The sequence below is a fragment of the Daldinia childiae genome (genome assembly GCF_008694065.1).
Source record: "Daldinia childiae strain JS-1345 chromosome Unknown Scaffold5, whole genome shotgun sequence".
Taxonomy (NCBI): Eukaryota; Fungi; Ascomycota; class Sordariomycetes; order Xylariales; family Hypoxylaceae; genus Daldinia; species Daldinia childiae.
The window spans coordinates 2,169,606-2,194,252 of record NW_022984646.1 but is presented as its reverse complement, the minus strand read 5'-3'; the positions used below and the strand labels follow the sequence as shown (position 1 = coordinate 2,194,252).

At 45.1% G+C, this 24,647-nt stretch overlaps 4 protein-coding genes across 5 annotated transcripts; 3 read left to right on the top strand and 1 right to left on the bottom strand.

The window, feature by feature from the left end:
- Positions 1-13,585: 13,585 nt before the first annotated feature.
- Positions 13,586-14,479, top strand: GL218_05740 (uncharacterized protein; the record flags this gene model as incomplete). The annotated part of the gene is made up of 1 exon (XM_033582424.1): positions 13,586-14,479. One exon carries the CDS (start codon positions 13,586-13,588, stop codon positions 14,477-14,479), a length of 894 nt encoding a protein of 297 aa, XP_033434779.1.
- A 980-nt stretch (positions 14,480-15,459) lies between these two features.
- On the top strand, positions 15,460-17,814 carry GL218_05739 (Acyl-CoA synthetase short-chain family member 3, mitochondrial; the record flags this gene model as incomplete). Its single annotated transcript, XM_033582423.1, has 7 exons — positions 15,460-15,835; positions 15,896-16,412; positions 16,468-16,634; positions 16,680-16,921; positions 16,992-17,178; positions 17,231-17,320; positions 17,372-17,814. The coding sequence occupies 7 exons, from the start codon at positions 15,460-15,462 to the stop codon at positions 17,812-17,814; spliced, it is 2,022 nt and encodes a 673-aa protein (XP_033434287.1).
- A 1,249-nt stretch (positions 17,815-19,063) lies between these two features.
- On the top strand, positions 19,064-20,848 carry GL218_05738 (uncharacterized protein; the record flags this gene model as incomplete). The annotated part of the gene is made up of 3 exons (XM_033582422.1): positions 19,064-19,130; positions 19,284-19,894; positions 19,985-20,848. 3 exons carry the CDS (start codon positions 19,064-19,066, stop codon positions 20,846-20,848), a joined length of 1,542 nt encoding a protein of 513 aa, XP_033434288.1.
- A 978-nt stretch (positions 20,849-21,826) lies between these two features.
- Positions 21,827-23,723, bottom strand: GL218_05737 (uncharacterized protein; the record flags this gene model as incomplete). 2 transcript variants are annotated; one of them, XM_033582421.1, is made up of 6 exons in its annotated part: positions 21,827-22,288; positions 22,339-22,487; positions 22,557-23,178; positions 23,271-23,284; positions 23,350-23,368; positions 23,430-23,723. In XM_033582421.1, 6 exons carry the CDS (start codon positions 23,721-23,723, stop codon positions 21,827-21,829), a joined length of 1,560 nt encoding a protein of 519 aa, XP_033434296.1. The 2 variants fall into 2 exon arrangements, with proteins under 2 accessions (XP_033434296.1, XP_033434297.1); XM_033582420.1 differs by lacking the exon at positions 21,827-22,288 and having other exon boundaries at positions 22,294-22,487.
- Between the last annotated feature and the right edge of the window lie 924 nt (positions 23,724-24,647).

Below are 24,647 nucleotides of genomic sequence, written 5' to 3'. Positions count from 1 at the left end.
CGGGTCCGGGTGTGGGTGCGCCTGCTAGGGTTTGCTGTTGAACCGGGGGTGGAGGGGGAAGGATGAATAGTGGATAAGGATAGCGAAATGGGCTGGCGGGCTGGCGAGGTTGGTGGTCTGGGGGGGGGCCAGTTTCCTTGTAAGGTTCCTATGTTCCTATGAACGGATTTCAGGTACGTACCTACTCAAATAGACCGCGCCTACCTAGACACTTTTGTAGGTGGTAGCATGGGGTCTCGTCCTTGGTGGCCCAAGGGTTGTACAACTAACACCAGGCTCTCTGCTCAGTGTGGCTCTTTTTTCGGTGGCGTGTAATCATCAGGGTTGTTGTTGTTCTCTACCGGGATGAGGGGCTGGTCTTGCAAAATCGTACGCACAGTATAAACCCAAATCGGGGACTGTGAAGGAGAAGGCTTGGAGAAGGTGAATGTGACTTCAATTCGATTAGGTAGGCGCATTCAAAAAGGTAACAGTGTACATGGACATAGACATAAAATGATACTAGGTAACTTCTTCTATAATGTATTACAGGTTACCTAGAGATAAGTATACTTTTTCTAAAAAAGAATTAATTAATCTTTTTAAAATGTTAGTCGAGTCAATCAAGGTTTGTCAGACTTAAAAGATAATAATATAAATTGGGTGACAAAAAAGTTGGCTTAGGTCATTAGTAAGATAACTAACTGAAAGGAAAATGAGGTCTTTTTTTTTTTTGTTTCCTTTCAAGCCCCGGGCTGCTGTGGTTCTCCCCTGGCCTAGTGAGATGGATATGTAGATGAGATGCACAGTACGAGCCGAGATTGGCGAACTGATCGAGTTCGAGCCAAATTAGATCTCTTCCCTTTCTTCCCAATTCTCAATTCTCAATTCCTAATTCCCAACCCCCGAGCCACAGAGCCTTGTCCATCTTATTCTATTCAGGACTATCAAACAAATGAAACAAATGACTATCTTTCTATCCCGCAAAGACTCGTGGACACAGAGACATTAGGGCTAAAATTAGATCCTTAGCCGGAACCTCGAATCTCTTTACACGGTGGCTAGGGTAAGAAGCTAACACATACAACACGCACCCGTCGCAAGTGGTAGAAGAGGATATTAATGATTAGTCAATTCACCCTTTAGAAAAAGCCAAGTAGGTACATACCTATCACAGCATGGCATTATGTTGAACCTCGCAAGACCTCTCTATGTATGGAGACCTACTCAAATTCCTACCTATCGAATGATACGGGTTTTCGGGTTCCAACTACCTTAGTTTGCAGAGAACATTCGCTATGTGGATTCCCCGCGCTGTATTAAATACGTGTATATACTAAGGGCCTTGTCGTATACGGTGAGCGGCCTTACTTACATACATAGGTACACTCGATTATGGCTCTTGCTAGATGAGAACATACCTAAGATATACACACACTAGTTATTCTAAGAGAAGAGAATATACATGTGAACAGAAGATTTTCTATAATCCCAAGTTACTAATATATAATATGCTACTAACAATTTATCTCAAAATTTAGTTCGTTGGGGTTTTCTGCATGCATATATCATCCTTTATAGTACAAAGTACCTAACCTAGATTGACAAACATTTCCACGTTATTATTCCTGCGTGTAACAAATCCGGCTTACACAGTTATACATGCCAACTGATAAACAAAACCACAGCTTAGGTATAATTTTATCATCTTCCATTGACCAATGTCAATTAGTCACTTGGTTAGCTAAAAACTTTGAAATGCACGATATGTACTATTAGACGCATATGAGATTAGTCTACCATAGAATTACATACCTACCTATCTTCAGCAGTAGATAGAGAAGACCAGAACGTTGAAGGCTTTACAACTTGAAACATATCTAGGACAGTGCAATGTGATGTTACCTACGGGGTGTACCAACATGTAACGTCTAGGTGTGGCTCTAGTAAGATACCATCGAGGAGAAAAGGGTATCGATCGTCCTCCGGACCGCGCGAGAAAAAAAAAAAAAAAGACCACCAGCGCTGTTCCTAATTCCTATCTCTACATACAGTCGATGGCCTGCCACGACCTACCAAGTCCGATCATAGTATGGCACCGTGTCACAGAAGTACCTAATTAATATAGGGCGTACTGGGCTTCTGAGACGCTGGCGGCTTGTGTGGCTGTTCTAACATCGGTACGGATGCTTTGCGCGAATACAATCTCTCGTGTCATTGTACATAACTTATCTTATGTAATTCCGGAGTGAGACGCGGGACGGCTCCCTTTGTGTCTTTCTTTTCGAAGATGGTGCTAACGTCGATTGTTGGTTGCTCAGACCTGCTCTAGGACCTAACCAACCTCATGTCTTGAATTGCCTTTCCCGGCATCACCTTCGATCCGGATCGTATCTTTTTTTTACTAGTAGACTTATCTTCGCCGGTCCGAACGTCAGGCTTCGTCTTAACAGACCTGCCTCTTGGGAATAGTAGCTCTTTACTAGGGAGAAAAAAAAAAGATTTGCTCGGCCGATCTCAAGGGCTTAATGGCTGGTCGGCTTGGCGTGGCCTTATTCCTTGACCCGGTGCTCCGCATCGCCACTTATCTCCGCATCGATATCGGCCTATGTATTCTAACGTAGTATGGGGGAGATTCTCTCAGCCACTTATATTAATTAATCGTACGTACTTATCATTTACAGTCAGGCTCAGAGAACGTCCATGAAATTGAGCCGACTTCATTATAGGAACTATAATCACTCTCTCTCTCGCTACGGCTAGTCGGTGTGGAGTCCGCGAGCGGCGATGATTACCGGGTTTATTATCAACACTCCTATTTATGATGACAGGAGCAGAATTATGGACGATTGGATCTTTTTTTTTCAAGCGCCCAATAGAGTGTTAATATGGAAAATAGAGCGTTTCGTTTCTTGTTAAAGGCGTGTCTGCAGCAAGCCCGGCGGCCATGGAGCCATTTACTCGGCACACGCCTTTAAACTAGGCTTGTACATAGCACGTTTTCCTTGGCTCTTTTGTCTTTCCCCTCTTTTTGGATTCTGAGGCCGTCCCTTCGCCGGCCAAGGGCCAAGGTTTCTTGTTGGTAATCACCATCCTAGTCTTCTCGGTGGGCCTGTCAGGGTTGCAATGTCGACCTGGCTAGGACTGGCGGATTCAGCCAACAAACCCTATCGTCATTCCTCGTCTTGACTCCTCCTTACGGACCGAAACCAGATCTAGCTGGTGACTCCGACAAACCTTGGAGAATATCCAAACCTAAGTCCCATTGCACAGTGGTATTGATCGCATAGGCATCCGAGCCCCTTATCCAGATCAAGTTGGCGGCTGCGATCCGTCTGTATTTGATGGGGAGACGATCTAATGATGGTGTTCTCAAGTGTGGCTTTACTCTAGCTGTTCGTCAGTTATGCACCTACCGTAGAAGCTAAGAGGCGTTCAGCTAGGGACGGCCACCAATGCATGCATTCGGCCAGGGCCTAGTTTATGTATGTGCATGTATGTATGTATGGCAGATGTGACATGCTGCGAGCTTAAAGATATCCGTCGTCTAGGCAAGTCATCCGTTCAAAATTTGAGAGAATATTGGTTCATGTTATAACCTAGACTATTCGTCGAGTTTTGATCCTTTCGTATCTACCCTCTGAACTATATGTTTGAAGTATATGTAAACGCGGCATTCGGGAGCCTCTACTGCATGCACGATTGGATGCTGATGCAGACCATGGCTGTTGTAGCCATTAACAACCCCGTCAAGCCTTGTGAGATGCAGACACACTTACACACACGAAAGGAATAAACAGCACGAACGCCATAATAGGACACGGCTTTTGTGCTATCATCAACGTCTCCTCGAATCTACGTTTCTATGGCGGGCTCTATTCGTGGCGCTTTAAAATGCACGGCAGTGGTTTGATCGTTGTTCCACGCAGCAGAAGCAGGTCCGTTACACCTGCTTTATAGAGTAGCATGCATGATACGTCTACGGGACCAAAGGGATCTACATATTTTCAGAAATAGCCCAAGCTTGTCTACCCGTACTTACTACATAAAAATTAGTCTACCTTAAGGTACGGTAGACGAGATCCAGAATTAGCGGTCTCGCCACTTCTATAGCCCCTGCAATAAGCTACGACGATGAGAGGTCTTAGAGCTTATAGGTTTCTGATGTTTCACAGCTAGGATATAGAAAAATCTTCTTACATTGGAGTCGAAACTCGTCCAATCTAGGAATAAGTACTCTCTTTTACTCATTGGCATATATACACTATGTAAGAGATAGCCAAGTCGAGACGATATAACTACCTAAATTACCTAAATCAAGTCAATATATTTAGACGACTACCAGTATTTAGATATGTACCTATATAATCATACATAATAAACCAAATTATACATGCCTCTCTTACTTTACTTCTTGCCATCATGCCGTACGCAAGCAACTTTATACTGCGTACGTATATGTAAATGTATGTATGTAGGTACTACGTATCATGTCGCACGGGATCCATTGTGTAAGACGGCACCCGGGCTCTTCAAGGTGGGGCTTGCAGGATGCTAAAAATTAAAGGCGCCGCACTAGATATCCTGTCTGCAGCACTTACGTATCCCAATGCAAGATTCCGCGAAATCTCAATCGTCTACTTTTTAAAGCATCTTTAAGCACCTACCTATACTTTAAACTAATTTAGTATAGGTAGGTAGATACCTCTTAACCACCTACATTCCCGACCTAACCTAACACATATCCAAGTACCTAACCACTTATAAACCACTTATAAACATTACATATAAGCTATATGCGTACCTAGCACCTACGTATCTTACCTTACATACCGTAACCTAAAATCCAGACTAAGAATCGCCAAGCCCGTCTCTTGCATACAAGACCCACCATTGAGAGTGTTCCACCTATCCTATCCAGGTACGTAGACGCCATAATAGCTAGGCTATTGTCGCCCCCACTATAGTACACACTCCGCGAGTACAACCGTACCATTGAGGTATGTATCTTGTATATACACTATACACTACAAGGTACGTACGGCCTTACGATGCGATGCACCTTACATAGTAGCATCTTGCTCTGCTTCAAAGGCACCCAGTAGTCAGTCATCTCTGGTACCTGGTCTGAAGCGTCACAACTATATATTTTATACTACGTTATATGTACGGCTTAATTCAACCGATCTTGAGCAATTCTTTTCTATTAATTACCTTAACTACCTAAACTAGGAATAACTACCTGTTATTATCGTTAGTCCTAAATATCTCCAAAAGACTTCAAGTATAAATATTCTCCAACTATTAGAACCCGGTGGCAAACATCATGTGTTTTATACGTACCCTACGTATGTACATATCCTACATTGGATAGTAACTCTTATAAACGTCCAGTGGGGGAATGCACCGGTTCCGGGTACTGTCTTTAACAGAACAGATCAAAATGTCAGATGAACGTTGAAAGGAACAAATCGTAAAAGCCTGTGGAATTAGCACTGACGCGGTCTACCAATCATGGGACGGCCTCATCATCCTGTCAATGAAAGGGATGGCTTGACAGCGTGGCCCGGTAAGCAACTTATTTAGTCCCCGTCCCCTTCGTGGCCTGAGCTTACTGGTCAAACCTCCAACGGCTCAAATGGTCAAAGAATTGCTGGCAGATCTAAAGTTAGCCCTAGAGGGATTTACGGTCAGCCACATGGCCAAGCAGCCATCGCCTTATCTAATTTCCAGGGTCCTGTTTCAGTTGGTGGATCTCACGCACGCACAGTCATGTACACGAGTACGAAAGGTGAGAATATTTACTGAGTATGTATGTACTTGCAAAATTCATGTCAGGTACGTATAAACTATCTAGGTAGTTACCTATTTACCTATTTACATCTGATAAGTCTACTTTAAAACGGCTATAGGAGAAACTCGCCCCATCTCACTAGATTAGGCCGCTCTATTATGTTATAATACTATACTTATAGCTGGATGGTCATAGCTAGTTAGGTAGATATTCATAGCTACCTAGATAGCAAATATATGTATGTCTCGCGTGTATACTAATTGTTTAGGCTAAGAATTTCAACCAGCGTCAATGTCAAGCTGCACGTACTTCCGTGCGCCAGTGGATCGACGCAGGGCAACGGAAGCCAAAATCCACGTCGTTGGAAACTTCAGGGGATCCTCTTAGGTCTTGGAGAGTGGGCTCGCCCCAAATCTGTATGTATGTAAGTCAGTAGCTTGGGCAGCTTGGGGTTCACTATCTGCGAGGCTCCGGAGAGATGCATGATTCCATGCAGCTTTGTATTATCTTCGTTCTATTCCATGCCCCTCCCCTCCCAATCTCCCGCGCATCGAGGAGCACATGAATCTCGTGCTATCGTTGCTGTCGGGTTGATTCCCAACGGAGTGGCTTATTGTGGATAGCGTAACAAGGTGACGGCATGCTGTGAAAGAGAGCCTCAATGCTCACTGCAATGCTGTGCCATGCTCATGCTATGCATTGCATTCATCCATTCCGCGATAATTAGGCGTAGCCTCTAGGTATGACACGTGAAATCGTATCAACTCCATTCCAAATCAGACTGATGAATACACCTACATTAGCATTCGTAGAATAACCACCTTCCAGGTTTGCAACGCGCGGTTCCAAGGCAAGACAGTTCGAAACACGGGCTGTGATCAAATAGTTACATTAATACGGAATACATTAATACATTACTACGAAGACGTTTACCGTACCTAATGTATGTAACTAAAACATCCTAGTCAGCTTTACTTGGTCACGAATAGCTATCCTATCCGGTAACACTACGGATAGTCAAATTCAGTCCGTCTAGGACAGAAAGTTAATCCAAATTGATGGTGTCACCCCCTTCGGGAAAACCCCAACGTCATTTATCGGCTATTAAGTGAAATAGTGAAAGCCTTTTTTTTTATTTTTTTATTTTTTTATTTTTTTATTTTCTCCCACTCAGCCCTGAGGCTAGAAGTCTCGTCTTGGCATATCGCACTCCGGACAGGGTTTTTTAACGATGATCCAGTTTGAAGTAACGTGGATCACTCTAACCCGTCCTCTTCGGTGTCTCTCAGAAGCGCGGTAAATCCGTGTGGCTGATCCGGTGTCGCCAATTTGATATATCTACCAAAAGATTGAACGATCCGGATTCGCTAAGTCGGCTCATGCTCGAGCCGGTCCCCAGAAAAGTAAGGTACAGTTGAAGGAACAAGTTACATGCTTAATTAGGTCGAGAGACCCTCGCTTACACTTTATAGTTCCTTCATCCCTTTCTTCGCTTGCACGGAGTAGAGGACGCGTCATTGTAACTCAACGTGTAGAAACAACCACAAAAAAACTTACATTGAATGGAATTGATATCAGTAACGTTTAGTCCCCGTCGTCTTTGTACGATATAAGAGATAGCATCGTCGTTAGAAAAGGCTCATGGAAATCTCGTAAGACGACAGGGGAACCCGTCCTGATGGCTTGAGCACTTGCATGGCCGAGAAGCAGTCTAACGCACAGCGGGCAGCGGCTATGCAAATCTCACATCTGCGATGTATCCAATCAAGCATGCGTTACCCCATGCTGCCACTTGGGGATCCTTTGGGCTAGGCTTGCTTGGCTTCTGCTAGGACTCAAGAGCACGAGGCGTCTCGCTGGAACTATTCTCATAAACTTGATCAATTACCTGCTCATAAATACGGTTCGCAATTAGGTATGTGGGAGCATATGTTGAAGACTGTGACCACTCCGGAGACATTAGAGTTGGGTCATCAGCTCATCTCATCCCAGTGCCTTGACCCTGTTATAGGTAACGACGTATACTTCGTCCAACATGCAAACATCTAATCCTTTTCCCCGCGAGATTTGCTTGTACAAGATGAAAGGTGGAGCACGTGAACTATCCAAGGACTTGTCCATGTAATCCACCGGTGAAGACCGATGAAGATTAGTTCAACTTTAGAGACTGCTACAAAGTTGAGAGAACGTTCATAATCCCCGTGGTGCTATCGGCGCTTAAACCTCGCCATCATTATCTAGCTGCTGAAAGGGATTCCACATCGTCACTTCGAGGGATTCTAAGAACAGTTTTGCATATTAGTTTTTGTGTTGCGCAAGCCCCTTTTGCGACCCTCCCCTGGTGTTGACCAAACCTCCCCACCGTCTCTTCGCGTCCAATCATGCATCTCCACGTCGACATGCACCACACACTTTATTCCACTGTGAGGGGAAGGGAGTCCCTACAAACGTACCGGTGGGGTGATCAAAGCTGTTGAACGGCTCTTTCGTGATCGCCGAGCCGAAATACAACGCGTTTATTATTACCATATTCTCAAGAATTGGGAAACTAAACAGTAGTATACTAATATACTCTCCCTGAGGCTTAATTCAAAAAGCAATATATACTGGGTACACTTCGTAATTCTCCGATAAAGCATGCCGTACTAGAAATAGGGACTAGCTCAATCGCTTAATGGCTTAGGTAGCGTGTAAGTAAAAGCCGTTTCTCACAAACGAGCCGTTGACTCCGATAATGTGACAAAAGCCTCTCCACATTACTATCTTTTCTATTCCGTACAAGCTAGGTGGCTTGCCTAATATCGGTAAGATAAAGAGAACCATAAGGTCAACAGAAACGGGCATCAAACTGAAAGGTCAGAGTTAGAATCATAGCATCGAGATCACTAGTATTTACTAGCATTTTACACGGCAAAGTCCAATCACTATAACGTGTTTTCTAAGTCGACTATTCGCTGGTCCAATGAGGAATTAGTACGTGTTAGAACTTGACCACATAGCTCTGCCGAATTCCTCTAGTCTCTTAAGCAACGTTCTATAATAGTAATAGCGAAGTTAACTAGTATGGATTTATAATATTTGACGCCGCCCTATCTACTCCGTTGTCGCGGAGTATACGTATCAACGGTATTAACAGCTAAATTTTAATCCTCAAGGTCTAGCTAAGCTGCGAAGAACCGAACCTTATAGCTTACAATTTCGTTTAACCTACCTAACAAATCCAACTAGTTATTTTAATACTATCGACATGGACGGTTGACTGCTACCGCACGCATAGGATCTCTGGTGCCGTTCAACGAGATTGGCGAAGAGTTTCACCCTTGTTGGAGGTAGGTAATTAATAGCCACTACACACCGTACGAGATATGTTCAAATGTTCAAACAAGATATACACTTCCCATCTAGCACTCCACAAAGACCAAAAGGCCCGAGCTCCTTTTCCACCTTTTCTACATAATACTTGTAACTATGTACTATGGTTATCTTTCACCGCTATTTCGCTAAGAAGGCCGTATCCATGTCCAGATCTTATTAACTAAACACCCCTCTCTTTTCAACCTCTCCCCTCTCCTTTCTCATCCTTGTCGCCGTAAATCCCTGCCGATGCTCCATCGCGCTTGTCCGATGATCGCCGGCTATTGGTTTCCTTATCCCTTTCCCTTTTTGGAACACCAAAAATACAAGGAGATTTTAATTCATGACTATTTCCCAAAGTTGTAGCCCGTTTTAGATATCATGGCTTTCACGTGGTGGTGGCTGGTTTTGAAGCAAATAGTCTCAAATTTTGTCTCTTCGAAGGCGTCTTATCCTTAGCCTTGCAAATCATGTCCTATATACAAATTAGGTCAAACTGGGCCCACAAGAAGGTTTTCCGAGAAACTCGTCGGTCTGCTAGTTGAGCCACCTTCAGTCAGACCTTGCTTAACCTGCCTTTCCCGTCATTGCTCACGAGTGCCTTCTAAGGCCCAGACTCATACGATGTATAGAGGTCACAAGAGCATCAAGTGTCTGAGCACTTGGAATATCACAATTATCAACTACTATGTTATGTACGCTTTGTTACGTGTAACGCGAATACTGTGGATTATAACGTACATAATAAATATGCACTGTATATTTCTGCAGATCCCTTCCCCCCAGCTCTGTGTACTTCTTTCTCGCATGGCTATCTAAGCAATCACCGAGGGGTCGATCTCCGTAAGAAGTACCTAAGTTTATCTTTCCTCCTCCAAGTGGGCGTTGTTGACGCTAGCAATGAGTAAAAGCGTGATCGTCGACAAGGATTTTGACGGGCTTGCCTGTGCGTATCGCTATTCTTATCCGCGAGCATCGACATCTCACGATGTACCATACTCAACTCAAATCGCAACCTTATAAAACAACAATTCTATATATTGCAAGTACACTACGTATGCTGCACCAGCGACCCCTAGTACATGTCAAGTATTCATGTCTATAAAAGGGGCCACCGTTGATCTGAAAATCAATCTTACATCGTGCATGCACCGTGGGAAGCACCCCTGATACTATATCTCCTCTAGAATGGCTAGGGATCACATTCAGCTACCTACGGTACCGTGGATGCTTACACAAGTGATAAGTACTGGTGATGTACAGTAGCATTAGGTACCGTAGTGTACATATGTATGTACGGCGCGGCATGGTATGACTACAGCACATAACCGCACTCACATATCTAGCGGGAAAAGTGAACAGGGGTTGGAGACAAGCAATTGGTGCCGTTGATATCCTCTTCCCTCTAATTCTTCAAGAAACCGTGCCGGTAACAAAACGTAGATATCAATCATAGCAGAAAACTTGTAAAAGAAAGCCGCATTCAGCTTATAGGACGGCTACGGTATGGCAGAATAATCTTCTCTAGAGACCCGTGGCTTATAAGCCGTTCGACGTTTTCATACGGCCCTTCCTTTGGTAAAATGAAAGCAATTCATCCTCGGGTATCAAATCTGCAAATCAGCCAGGAATCTTCAGCCCCCCCTACATCCCTTTCAAGTTACGAAAGTTACAAAAGTTACAATACCCAGCCACCCCACGTAACAAGCAAAGGCAAGCAAGCGGACATGCGTGAGGAGCATCCCGTCTCCGCTGCCGCCGCAGCACCAAAGCAGGTAGTTGTTAGCCAAGCAGGGAGCAGAAGCAAGTATGATCCGCATATGTAGGATAGTGACAATATATGCCTGTCAGTATTAGATTCTGTATACCCTCCCGCACCACAAGTACGCGCTCTATTTATGATTATTTGAAGGGTTGGTCTCGACTCGATATTTCCGTCTACCCCATGTCACGTCGACAATTTTGCCCCCCATTGTTGTGGAGAGAGCATCAAACCCCCACTAGTATACCGACATCATCAATGCTCAACGAGTTAAGATGTTATTAGAATTGTAGCGTATTCCCGTAGCAGCCCAAGTACCTCGTAACGGAATTGGCGATGGGGCCGAGTACCGGCAGGGCGAAAGAAAATAAGAACCGAATCCGGAACTCTTACTTGGTCCCCGAATCACATTTACGACAGCTAAAATTTTCCAAAATTAAATATCCTCTAGACCGACAAGTTTCAGGGGTTCAAAACAGTCAACTGATTACTGTATGGGCGAATCAATGTTTCTATCTTGAGGAGTGAAGACTAACTCCGGGTCGTAACGTAGCCGGGGGTTTGGCTCAAGTTTAGGCAAGCCCAGCTTTCTCGAGGAATTCCTAACGACGACGACCCTATATCGGATCTTTGGCCACCCAATTGCTAGGCACACTGGGCAATTTCTTTAAAACACTACCGCACATTGGCCGCGACCCAACAGAAAGGCCACTGCAACGTAGCCCAGAGAAGCAGGGAAAGAAAGAGCAAGGTCGCGCGTCGAAGGAAGCAGAGAGGGTGGCAATTGTTCATGCCGGTAAAACATAAAAAACGCTGCGGCTGCACAGGATAGAGGAGGGCACGGGTCGGGAATGTAACCCGACTCGATAGTGTTGAATCAATGGCACCCCCATCCAACCGTGACCCCAAAGTGGATTAAGCAACACGACATAGCAAATACAGATACAACAAGAACGGCGGCGGCCCCAATCGCCAGGCTGCATGAACGCCTAGCATGGGGTCCAGCATTCGCCGCCGAGCGTACCGTACCGTACCCTCTAAGTAAGGTACATGATGAAATCTTGAGGCCTAGATTTTGTAGACATGCTACCCCGGTTCCTAGAGGATTTGCAGCCTCGATCCAAGCCCATAAGCAGTAATCAACGGTCTGTTAGACCTAAGATTCGGCATATACATACATACACCGCGCACATACATCATACATCATACATGATGTGGGAAGCAAGGAGGGAGTTCCCGCTTGTGCAGATGACAATCGGGGGTTGTATCATCAGCCTCCGATGACATGAGAGAAAGAAAGGGAAAAAAAAAGTGAGCTGTCAGCATCCAAGGCGGTTAGTGTCCAAGTTGGTCTACGGCTTCGCTTCTTCCTAGCCCAATGATGTGCGTCAATCTTCTCTACGAAGAACATCCGCATCGCCTAGACCCGGGAGGGTACCATCCAAAATCGTACCTAAGCTTCAGCTCCCTTTCCCCCAAGACTGTAACGAAAGAGGGTTGCATAAGAAACGATGACGGGAGATATGGTGGGCTACTTGCATGAGGATGTGCGGGGGACAGGAAATCGAACCGGGACCGATCCCATCGCGAGACAAGCAGGGCATGTTAAAAAAATAAAAAAAGCAGGTAGGGGTTTTTTTTTATTCTGCTGCCTTTGGATGTGTGCCTGGTGTTTCTTTCAAGCTAGACCAGGGTCAGTCAGTCATTGCATTGTTTAAAATGTAAGCTCGAGGCGTGCCAACCAGCAAGTAGAATTGCCGACCTCGTGACTTGGAGAGATCCTTCAATTCAATCTGACAAGTTCCATCCTACTAATAAATCCATCTCTACGACTGTAACCCGCTGCTGGGCTGGGCACCAAAACAAGTATGCTCGGGCTTTTGGTTTCGAAACGCACCCACCCGATTGGCCAACTGGGGCGCCTCCGTCAGATGTCGTGATATGATGTCCTGTTGTTGGACGAATCCCATAGCTCTGATAACCTTGACGTTTAACTTGTCTGCGCGATATCGTATGCGGGCTTGGCGGGACGTTGTTAATATGTAATGTCTGTCATTTCATATTTCGATTGAGGGTGGTTAAATAATAATAATAATAAAATAAAAATAAAAAATAGAAACAAACATATAATAATAATAAACAACAGCAAGTTTAAAAACTACCTTACCTAACCTAAGGTTGACTTACCTAAGGCAATTTGCTGCTTACTTTCAAGCCTCTTTAATCTTTGAACTATGTAATCTGGTATCTTGCTTACCTACTCAAAATGCTGACTGCTCTAGTTGTCGATATGGTATATGTGCACACATATATACACATTTATTATATACATCCTTACTCAAAAATATAGGTATCTCACCCGGCTTACAAGACTTTCAAATAATTCAAACAATTCAAACTTTGTAATGTCGATGTTTCAATAAAATAAACGGGGCGTCACGTGTCACTACCGGCATGTCCTCTGTTGTGTTGCCCGGCAGCTGGCCGGTAGCTCAAGGATTGGTTTCCCGTTAGCGTCGAGTCGAACGGAATGGTTCAAGGTTTTAAGTCTATGGTCATTGTCTCACTTCAAAGGAAACAGCAACCCGTTGTGCGAGGGTAAATTTTTTGCTTACCTTCACAATGACGTAGCAATCACGCGTTTTTCAACTTTAACTTCTCACAGTCTTCGTGTCACTCATTTTCCTTCATTCGCCATGTCGCCCCCGTCAAACACATCAAACACGTCCAAATCAGAGATACTCAAAGCCCCAGAGCCTAAATATGGTCAGGTGTTTGATTCCTGGAACTCATCTGCTACCGGTCATCAGCGAGCCGAAAATCACTTAGGGAGAAGCACAGGATGGCGTCAATCTCGGAACTTGAAGCTGACGAGCCAGTTCAAAGGAGGACCAGGTGGTGGATCGAGAGTATCAGACACAGTTGGTACTGGATCAAAATACTGGGACCCTAAGCTGAAAGCTCTTGTCACGCCTGAGCTACGGTCACGCGCTAAGTGTTCCGTCAGGGATATGCTTGCAAAACCAGGAATCATGGCAACGAGAATGTTGTCGTCTACGTCTACGGCGCCAGACCCAAAAGCTATGCCAGATAATGATGAAGGTAGCAGTGGGCGGACAGCCGAAGAAAAGCTCATGTCCCAACGTAAAAACGAAGATGAAGCGCGAGAGGCGGAAAAAGCGCAACCGAAGAGGATTTTCGACGGTGTTGTGGTCTATATCAACGGTAGCACGCACCCCCTAATATCGGACCATAAGCTCAAGCACATATTAGCGGAACACGGAGCTAGAACATCGATCAATCTCGGACGACGACAAGTGACTCACGTGATTTTAGGTAGGCCGACCGGAGGGTCTAGGGGTGCTGGTGGAGGTTTAGCAGGAGGAAAATTGCAAAAAGAAATTCTGAAGGTTGGTGGTTGCGGGTTGAAGTTTGTAGATGCTGAGTGGATTCTTGAAAGCATTAAAGCAGGGAAACGACTTCCAGAGGCGAGATTCAGCAATTTGAAGATGGCGTCCAGGGGCCAGCAGAGCATATATGGGTTATATTCGACGCCCAAGATACCTACGGAGAAATCCGCATCCGATTAAGCGTGCCCAACGTCATCTGCCAGAGGTTGACGAATTTACGACGCTGCTCGCTATGACCTACGCCACGGACAACGGGTTGGTTGCATTCAGGGTTTACAACATTACACATTGCATTATGAGATACATGAGGTTGGTTACTTTGCATGACACATCAGCATAAAGCATCAATTGCATGAGTGGTCGGGGTCGGTATGTACTCGGGCGGGCCACCGGGTGTTCTAGTTTTGGTTTACGGTTGCATGGAGTCGGGGAATTGCCGGTCGGTTTGTCGTAATTCAGATTCGGTTCCTTGAATTGCAACATCTTGGACGTTGGCATGGCGTCCGTTCCATAAAGCCGGTTCGTATATTGCCAATCCGGCCATGTTGCAATAAAGCCCTTTATATTTTACCTTGTCGTTTAATTTAATGCGCCGTGCGGATAGGCCCATATATCCCGTTTCTTGGTACTGCTTATTTTCACAACTATGTAAACATCTCAAGTCTTACTGTCATGTCATATCTTAACTTCATAGTTCTCTTCTCCCAACCTTAGAAAGAAGCACGGTTACACATAATATTCTTATACACAATTGTCTCGAAATGGATCGTAGGATTTCGGGGTTTGAGTTTCTTTGATAACTCGGTACAAATAGATTTTACCGAGGATGTGGCTTGGACGTGCGTCCAATACCCCAGAGCCCCGGGACCCGGGCAATCTTATTTGAGGAGAAGTGATTGACAGGTATCACAGTACGGTCATTGCCCCGCGGGGTATCTTAGTACCGGTCTTACTAAACAGGACCCCTTTTATAACAAAGGAAGCCGCGATGAGCATTATAAGTTATCATAGTAAACTTATAATATTTAGTAGACTTAGTTAGATAAGTCAATCCTACTAAACCTTTATATAATATCATTCAAAAACAATTAATAAGCTCACTTAAAAGTATTCAAATCTCATGCTTTTAAGTTTCGAGATCGTCACGGTGACTTGCAAAAATGAGCCATCCGCAAGATGAGGTTCACCGCCGTTCGCTGGAGGATCCGGAGACATTCTGGGGTCGCCATGCTGAAAAACTATATTGGCATAAGAAGCCAGACGCAGTTATAACCAAGACGACGAGGAAACTCAAAAGCGGATTGGAGTATCCTCATTGGGAGTGGTTCTCAGGTGGTAAAATATCAACATGTTTCAACTGCGTTGATAGACACGTCCTCGCTGGTAATGGCCATCGGCCTGCCATCTTCTACGATAGCCCCGTTACTAAGACGAAGGCTACCATCACCTACGCGCAACTACTCGATCAGGTCGAGGTTACGGCTGGTGCCCTAAGAGAAGAAGGCGTTAAGAAAGGAGATGTTGTGTTGGTTTATAGTTCGCTTACCCTATTCTCTTTTTTTAATCATAGTGACAATGTAAGCTGACAATATTTAGTGCCAATGATACCAGCCGCTCTCATTGGAATTCTCGCCATCAACCGGCTTGGAGCGATCCACGCTGTTGTGTTTGGCGGCTTTGCTGCTGCATCTCTAGCTCAGCGCATTGACGCGTCTAAACCTGTAGCTATCTTGACAGCTTCATGTGGAATTGATGGAGCCAAACCACCCATGAGTTACAAGCCATTTATCTCGGAGGCTATCAAACTATCTACTCATAAGCCGAGTCGTGTCATAGTCTGGCAACGAGATGAGCTGCGGTGGGATAATCTCAATAAAACAGCCGGCGAGCGTAATTGGTTCAAGATGGTACGCAGCTGTAAAGCGAGAGGCGTGAGAGCTGATTGCGTGCCTGTTGGCGCTACCGATGAGATTTATATAATATACACCAGTGGAACAACAGGCTCACCTAAAGGTGTTGTCCGTCAAGCAGGTGGTCATGCGGTTGGACTACACCTTTCAATGGGCTATTTATATGGCGTTCATGGACCTGGGGATGTGATGTTTACAGCGAGGTGAGTTATATATCAAGGGAATTTGTCCACTGGTAAATACTAACTTGAGATGAAGCGACATAGGCTGGGTGGTAGGCCATTCCTACATCATATATGCCCCTCTTCTTATCGGGGCTGCTACAGTCCTCTTCGAAGGGAAGCCTATCGGAACACCTGATAGTTCGACTCTCTGGCGCATCATACAAGATTATAAAGTGACAAGCCTTTTACTGCTCCAAGTAGGTACCACTTGAATAATGATTAGAGTTATCCTTCTGACGATTTCAGCTGCTCTTCGAGCTATAAAGAGAGACGATCCAGAAAACAAGTTTCTCAAGCAGATAGGTGAGCAGGGTGGCCTAAAAAGCCTCAAGGCGCTTTTCCTTGCGGGTGAGAGGTCAGAACCCTCAATAGTAACGATGTATGACGATCTTGTACAACGGTATGGCGCTCCCGGCGCTACCGTAGTGGACAATTGGTGGTCGTCAGAATCCGGATCGCCAATGTCGGGCATCTGCTTAGCCCCACACGTAGGGGATACCGAAGGCACAATAAGCAAAAACTAAACGGTTATCTATCAAACCGGGAAGTGCCGGCAAGGCGATGCCAGGGTTTGACGTCAGAGTAGTGGATGATAATGGAAACGAGGTAAAGAGGGGGAAGATGGGTAACATTGTTCTGGCGATCCCCCTGGCTCCAACAGGTTTCACGACGTTGTGGAAAGACGATGAAAGGTTTTATGGTGGTTATCTAAAAAGGTTTAGCGGAAAATGGGTTGACACCGGTGGTAGGTTTTTCGTACATGCTTAGGAGTCATTCGCTAACTGAAAGCTTGACAGATGCCGGTATGATAGATGCTTCTGGGTACATCAGCATAATGAGTCGGAGTGATGATTTGATTAATACAGCTGGCCATCGGCTTTCGACCGGTAAGTTATCTCGCTCTTGGAATGGGGTTTATACTAATGCAAAGTGGCCAGGTTCCATCGAGCAGGCAATAACAAGCCACCCCTTAGTCGCAGAAGCCTGTGTAGTCGGCATCCCAGACTCTTTGAAAGGCCAGCTTCCTTTCGCCTTTATAACCTTGTCGGTGCCTGACCATCCCACGTCCGCTGTACCAGATAAAAAACTATACGGTGAGATCCAGAAACTTGTTCGAAGCCAGATCGGAGGCATCGCAACGCTTGGGGGTATAATCCAGGGCAAGGGAATGATCCCCAAGACGCGATCGGGCAAGACGCTGCGAAGAGTTCTAAGGGAGCTAGTTGAAAATGCGGTCCATGACGAGCTTGAAAACGAAGTCCAATACCCGGCCACGATTGAGGACGCGTCGGTAGTCAATGTAGCAAAATCCAAGGTCATAGAATATTTCAAGCATAAAGGGGAAGCACATAAAGCGATCGAGGCAAGGGCTAAGTTGTAGACGATTTGTTTCGGTTAAGTCATATCCCCCGATAATGCTTGCTACTATTTCTATTTCTATTTCTGCTTCGATTGTTTTAAGTTAGAGGGTAGCAACCTGCGAATACGTTGACTGGTAGTATCTACTCAGAAAGATTTCGTATTCAAGTTCAAATATAGTAATCCGTCGTTAAGGTCCTAGATTTCTTAACTTTCTAGTAGTGACATACACATTTTCCCTAGCAATGGTATTAAAATAGGTTCACATACATGTACCTTGCTAAGATAGGTGTACTTAAAACGTTCTTATATTCTTATAGAGTTGAGTTCCGAGGCTAAAATATTACGATCTTTTCTTTTCGTTTAACCAGCTAGTTACTATGACCTTAATTCATGAATTATTTCTCTCATCCAGACGAGCCACCTATTCTAATACCGCTCTTCTAGGCCATATCACTCTAATCCTACTCTTTGGTACATATGAACGGTCCCAGATGGTACCGGGAGATCGTAGAACACGGGCGTTGAACAGGCCGATGCTCGTAATTCCTTCGCATCATTTACTTGATATTTTTGCCTGCCAATCATAACGACGGTACCCTCTATTCTAAAATAAAGCGAACCGTATAAACAATTCCCTCCGAGAAACCCAATTCAATATGTTTGGGGGCGTTCCATACATAGGCTTTGAGTGTATAGGAATGGCGAGTAATATAGGCCCGCGCGTTCAAAAGCTTCGTGTACGAGACTAAGCGGCCGCATATTTCTATTCGCAATCCATGTTATTCAACTTCTGCGTGCCGCGCAAGTCCCGAGAACGCCTCATATTTTTATTGTAAATGACTCAGCTTATGGATCGGGCTGTTGTTTGACTACCTACCGCAACAAGCTTCTCAATTAGGAAACTTATGTATAGCCTCAACGAATAGGACTGCTTGGAACGCCAAATGCAGTCTTAGACAACACCGAAACGATATTGTTCTCCGCTGTGCCTAACACGATGCTGCGGTCTCCAGCTGGTGGATAATCCATCCTGAAAGAGTAAAAGATGAAATCTGTGATAAAATTGGCAAAGACATGATCACAAGCTGAACTAATACCACCGACGGCGCGAGCTGTCCGGTAGGATCACGAGCATCTTAAAGTACCATGATGGTAATATATAAATTAGCTCTACTCGCTAGTAACGGTATACATCTACCAGTTCTCTAGTTCTATGAAGAAGTAGTAAACTCCACAAGAGTGTTCCAAGCCAAGTCAACGTCTTCACGATGGTAGAACGAGAAGTCACCATCTTCTGGAAAGATCACGGCAAGTTATTCGTTTGGAAAACACTAGGTACACATCAATACTAACATCTATCAGGTGTCTTTGTATGTCGGTGGACTACCTTGCAAATCACCAAATGCGTCTCGGCCGGCAACACAGCATTGCAGACTATTGATATTATCTTGTCCTTGAATCCAACATTATCAAACTCGAAGTTCGCAGATCTTCCAGGAAAGGATGCCGTCTGGATTCAGGGTGACAATAACAAGATCGAGCCCGCTAGCACGGAGTCCTTTGGCTCGCGAGAAGCTTTCCAATTTCTTGTAAACTGCCTTCAAGCTACCGAATCGTCCGAGAAGAGACTCGTAAGACTCATTGCCCCTTTACAGAGAGGCACAGTTACCAGGTCAGATATCATCCCTCTTCGTCTTAAGGGTTCCTTCGGTATCGAACAGGTGGTGTCCTTCTTAGCGCCGCTCCAATCGCTTTCAGGGGAGGCTGTTTGTTTAGATGCAGTTTCACTCCCTAAACTATTTCGCTCCTCTGCTGGGGGGATATTGCTACAGCAATCGTTTTCAGGGGCCGACGTGGATTCAGCAGTACCTGTTGTACCTCCGGAATTCGAGGCTGAATTTGAAAATAAGATGTCTCTGCCCTGGGTTCTACCGAGATCGACCACTCGGAAGCGACTTGTTCTCGTTGGCATTAGCTACCGTGCACCGTCTCAGGGGTCGTGGACCGTATATGCGTGCGAAGCAGCCCGTGCCCTTGGGATTGACCTCGTTATTATTGACAAACCTGGATGCTGGATCGAACGGAGCGAATATTCACAGGTATGTAGTCTGAGCACATAGAATTGAACCAGCATAAACCCGAACTCTCACAATATGTTGAGGAAATAACTACTAACATTGGTGTTCAAGTGGCACGAGGCATTCTTGCCTGCTGGTACTTGGTGGACGAACCCGCCTAGCCACGAGATGGCAGACCGTATCGTCGAGACAGTTAAGTCGTATGGCAAGAAGATCGATGGTATCGTTGCTTTTATAGATTCGTTTCAAGTTACGGTCAGCCGAGCAGCGGAGAAGCTTGGCCTCCCGCACCAGCCCGCCGAGTCGTATGAGATCGCAACCGACAAATATCAAGTAGGCATCGCCGAAGGTCGTAATCCATTCTACGGCTCGACAGCTGAGGAGGCACTAGACTTTGCCTCAGCGAAGAACCTTTCATATCCCTTAATTCTCAAGCCGTGCCTAGGCCTTAACTCAGAAGGGATCGTGCGAGTGAACAACGCAGCAGAAATCCAAGCCGGGGTAGAAATGATACAAAAGACTTTCTTCAAATCATTCACGATGGAAAAGTATTGTGATGGCCCGGAAGTCGATGTTAATATGATCTTACTGGATGGCGAAATACTCTTCTGCGAGATCTGCGACGACTTCCCAAAGCCGGGAGATCAAAGCGACATAACAGTTCCCGCTTCTCAAAGAAGCTTCCTAGAGACCTATCTTGTCCACCCATCCGCTCTTCCATCTTCTGAGCTTGAGATGCTTCATAGTTCTATTGGCGAAACTTTACGGCGGATTGGAATTTCTAGTGGCGTTCTACACGTGGAAGCTCGAGTTCAGCGATCATCTGTTGAATACCGCTCTGATGATGGCATTCTAGATCTACAGCCAATTGAAAAAGCGACAACATCCGTTCCTCCAACTCCTTGGATCTTGGAGATCAACCCACGACCTCCGGGATCTACTGCCAGCCGTATCGTCGTCAGTCTATGGAATTGATTATTTCGGCGTCGCGCTATCCTTGGCCATCGAGGATAAGGATCGAGCTAGATCACTATCCCTCCCATTCCAAAATGGCGCCCAGCACACTGGAGTACTCGTTTTCATCGGCGCTGATTTCGACGAAACCTGTGAAGGAATCTTCGACTCGGATGATATATGCAAAGAATTGATATCTCGAAGGCCTGACCTAGCGAGGAATAGTAAGTGCTATCTACAATCATCCTAAACTATTCTATCGTACAATACGAGCATCAAAAGACTGACCCTGGATACTAGTTAATCGCTACGGGTGTCTTGTGAAAAGGGGCCAGAAGGTCCCACACCCCAGTTCCGGAGCAAACACATTTATAGCTTACTTCAATGTGTTCTCGAAGTCGAGAAAGGAAGCACTAGAAGCTGCAGCTGAAGTGAGGAGAGAAGTCAGGTACTCATTCCGTTAAGTCACCGTTTTGTTAAGTTAGCTTTGAAAGCTATACATGGATCTCTTTTATTACGTAGGCAAGATAGCTCTGTGAGCTTATGCCTGCCATTTATCCATTTCCTATATTGAAAGACACTCCCTAGACATATAGATAGCGATAGAGATAGAGCATTGCTGTAGAAATAGAGAAGCTAGACACTCGAGTGCTAAACTTTTCTTACAATCAACTCATAGCTAAATAGGCTATTTCAAACTGTGTACATACGAGTAGGATCAAAATAATTACGTGAATAAGCAGGGAAGTTCAACAATTGAAAACTCAACCACGCTGCTTTAGTATGCTTCTAATGACAGTATGTTTCATGAAACACGAGCTGAGTAAGAACTCGTAAGTAAATCTAGGACATATATACATAAACAGTATCTCTTTGCAGTGGCCTGCGTGAAGGCCTATCTGCGTCTTTATATTCGGTCAGTAATGGGATATATGAACATCGTCAACTGCCAACCGATATTTGCTTAGAAGAACCACCTTCTCCCTCACGGCAAGTACATCATAAACTATAAATAAACTCAGGGTTCTCTCGATCCGTCAGATCAAGAAACTCCTGCCCATCTACCTTAGTATAGCCAGGACTAGCTCGGATAGCGGCCTTGATCTTGTTCTGACGCCTACACCAGAAATTGATAAAGACTAAAATAGCGAACGATACAAACATGCATACGAGGATCGTTATGTTAGCATTGCGGTACTGCGGTGCATCGTTCGTCTGGAATACTTGAGGGCCAATAATGTTGCCTACACAATAGGCAGTAAGATACATGGCTGCGACGGTGGTCTTCTTCGTCCATCCTGCTACATTCGTTGAGATAAGCCCTAGTAGGGCCACGAATCCGGTTGAAGAGGACTGATATAGGTAATAACCCGCAAGCCGTCCACCACTGTTATTAAGTGGTAGGAGGAGGATAAGAAAGAGGCCTAACACCGACAGTAGGACTCCAGCAGCACCAAATAACTAAATTAGTCGTTAGTATTTATTGTAATATACGGGATGGGAAGCCTAACAATGCGGTTTTTGAATCGATCGCCAAAATGCCCAGCAATTAGGAGAGTGATGACTTGGATAGCGCCGCCGGGTGCCCCTAAAAGAAGGGATTCATTCTCCGAGAACCCAAATGAAACGATGAGTTGCGAGAAGTAATTTGACATTCCACCTGTCCGGAAAAATCAGCATTAGGCTTCAAGTATAAGTGTATAAATACCTAAGTATATGGATAACTCACCGTTAGGAATCGAGCAAATGACGCTATTAAGCACGAACGCCCAGATCATAGGATCTGTAAGCGCTTCTTTGCATTGATACATTTTAAAGTGCTTGTTACCCACGCCCTGCTGATTGATGCGGATACGTTCGACGGCCATAATCCGCTCCTGCTGTGTCAAGAACCGGGCGTTCAGTTGGCTGTCTGGCATGAGATACAAGAACAGGACGCCCATGAACGCCGTGAAAAAGCCAGTGACGAGGAAGACTAATTGCCACGACTTGATTAAGATAGGATGAGCTTCTGTGCCGACAGCAATGCCATAAGCCACAACACCTCCCACGATTTGACCCCAGCCGTTAAAGCTGAACCACCATGCCACCCTCGTCCCCTGCTCCTTTTTGGTATACCACTGGGACGTGAAGAGCGCAAACCCGGGGCTAACGGCCGCCTCGAAAGCGCCGAGGAAAAATCTCACCGTCATTGCCGCGGCGAAATTCTTCACGGCTGCCATGCAGCAGAGAACGAGCCCCCACATTATCACGTTGAAGGCGGAATATTTCGCCAACGGCAACCGCTGGAGAAGACGGTTTGTTGGCCATTCCCAGAAGAGATAGCCAAAGTAGAACATAGACGCTATCCACTGTATAAAGGTAAGTATGGATCAAATTAAGAACCCATGGAGGCACTTAGGGGCTCTGAAGTTGAATTTTCCAGGCAGAGGAAATGGCTTACGGAATAGTCTTGACCTGAGATGAAGATCCGTTAATAAACATTCATATACCTATACGCTGTCGATTCCTAGACAACTTACCTATAAGATTGATATCTGTCTGCGAAGAGCACGTAGTGTAAGTTTACGCCTTGACGCGAGTACATACGGGCTCATCTCACTTTAATCCCCATGATAGAGGCATACGACAAGGTAGTTTTATCCAAATAATTCAAGCCGTAGACGACGCAAAGCAGCGGCATCAAATTACGGTCAATCTTCTTCAACAACCTCTTCTCATCCTCCGGCGTCAAAACTACAGCTTCTCCAGCCACGAGCTTCAACGCCTCGTCCGGGTCATTGTTAATTATGTGCTTGTTCATAGGGCTAATTCCGGCAGCTTTAGACGGATCGCTCGCTGTCTTTTCGACGTCGGCCGATGAAGCCGTTGTCGATGTTTGTTTGACCTCGGACATGGCTGATACTCGGATTTTACAACTTTCGACTGCGGGTAGCTGGTAACAATGAGGGGTTGATTAGATGGAGGTTTTAAGTTTGGAATTGGAGATAGATAGGTAGACATTTGGTCTAAACAGAAAATGCAACGAAGAACAATGATATTGACTGTCGGCTATCTTCGCTGATAAGAAGTTAATATGCGTGGCAACATCAAGGATATAAGTCGGGGTAGTTATAACCAATCAAATAGTGTTCCCGCGATCAGGAAGAGAAGCGTTGCTACATAAATGAGACCTGATGGTGCGAGTATATCGCAGCATTAAGCCTATTCAGCTCCTATAAAGGGTCACATATGAATCTCTTACATATCGACATGTGGACCTATTAGATAAAATTTACCGAGGTGAATGAGAATATGAATGAGAATATGGTCAACTATACATCACATTCTTATGACCGTCTTTGGAGAAATACCTTTCTTACCGAACTTTACATGAGGGGTAGTGCTGGGATCTCTTATCTCTACGATCGACAGCGTTAAGTAAGCATTATGCTCGTTAGAATTAAGAGTCTTGGGTATGAGAAGATTCCCAATTACAAATGGTATCTATCTGAATATTAAGTAGGTTGAGCGAGTCTAAGGTGAATAGTCTCTTTAGTTGACAACTTATATGTACGGCTAAGATAAAGCCTCCTATTGTTGCATAAGTTAAGTAAGCGGTCGCTGAAAATCCCCTGATACGGACAAATGTTAATATATATGCCAGCCATAACTTAATAACCCCCGACCGAGACGAGACCCTCGGCGAAATAGACGCTGCGACCAGCAGAAGTCGGGGGGCTATGTATTTGAATAATTAAGCCGCTTAAGCCACACGCAATACTCTGCGCCATCTACATCGCACACGGCCTTATTGAATTAGGTTGTCTCGCGTAGATTT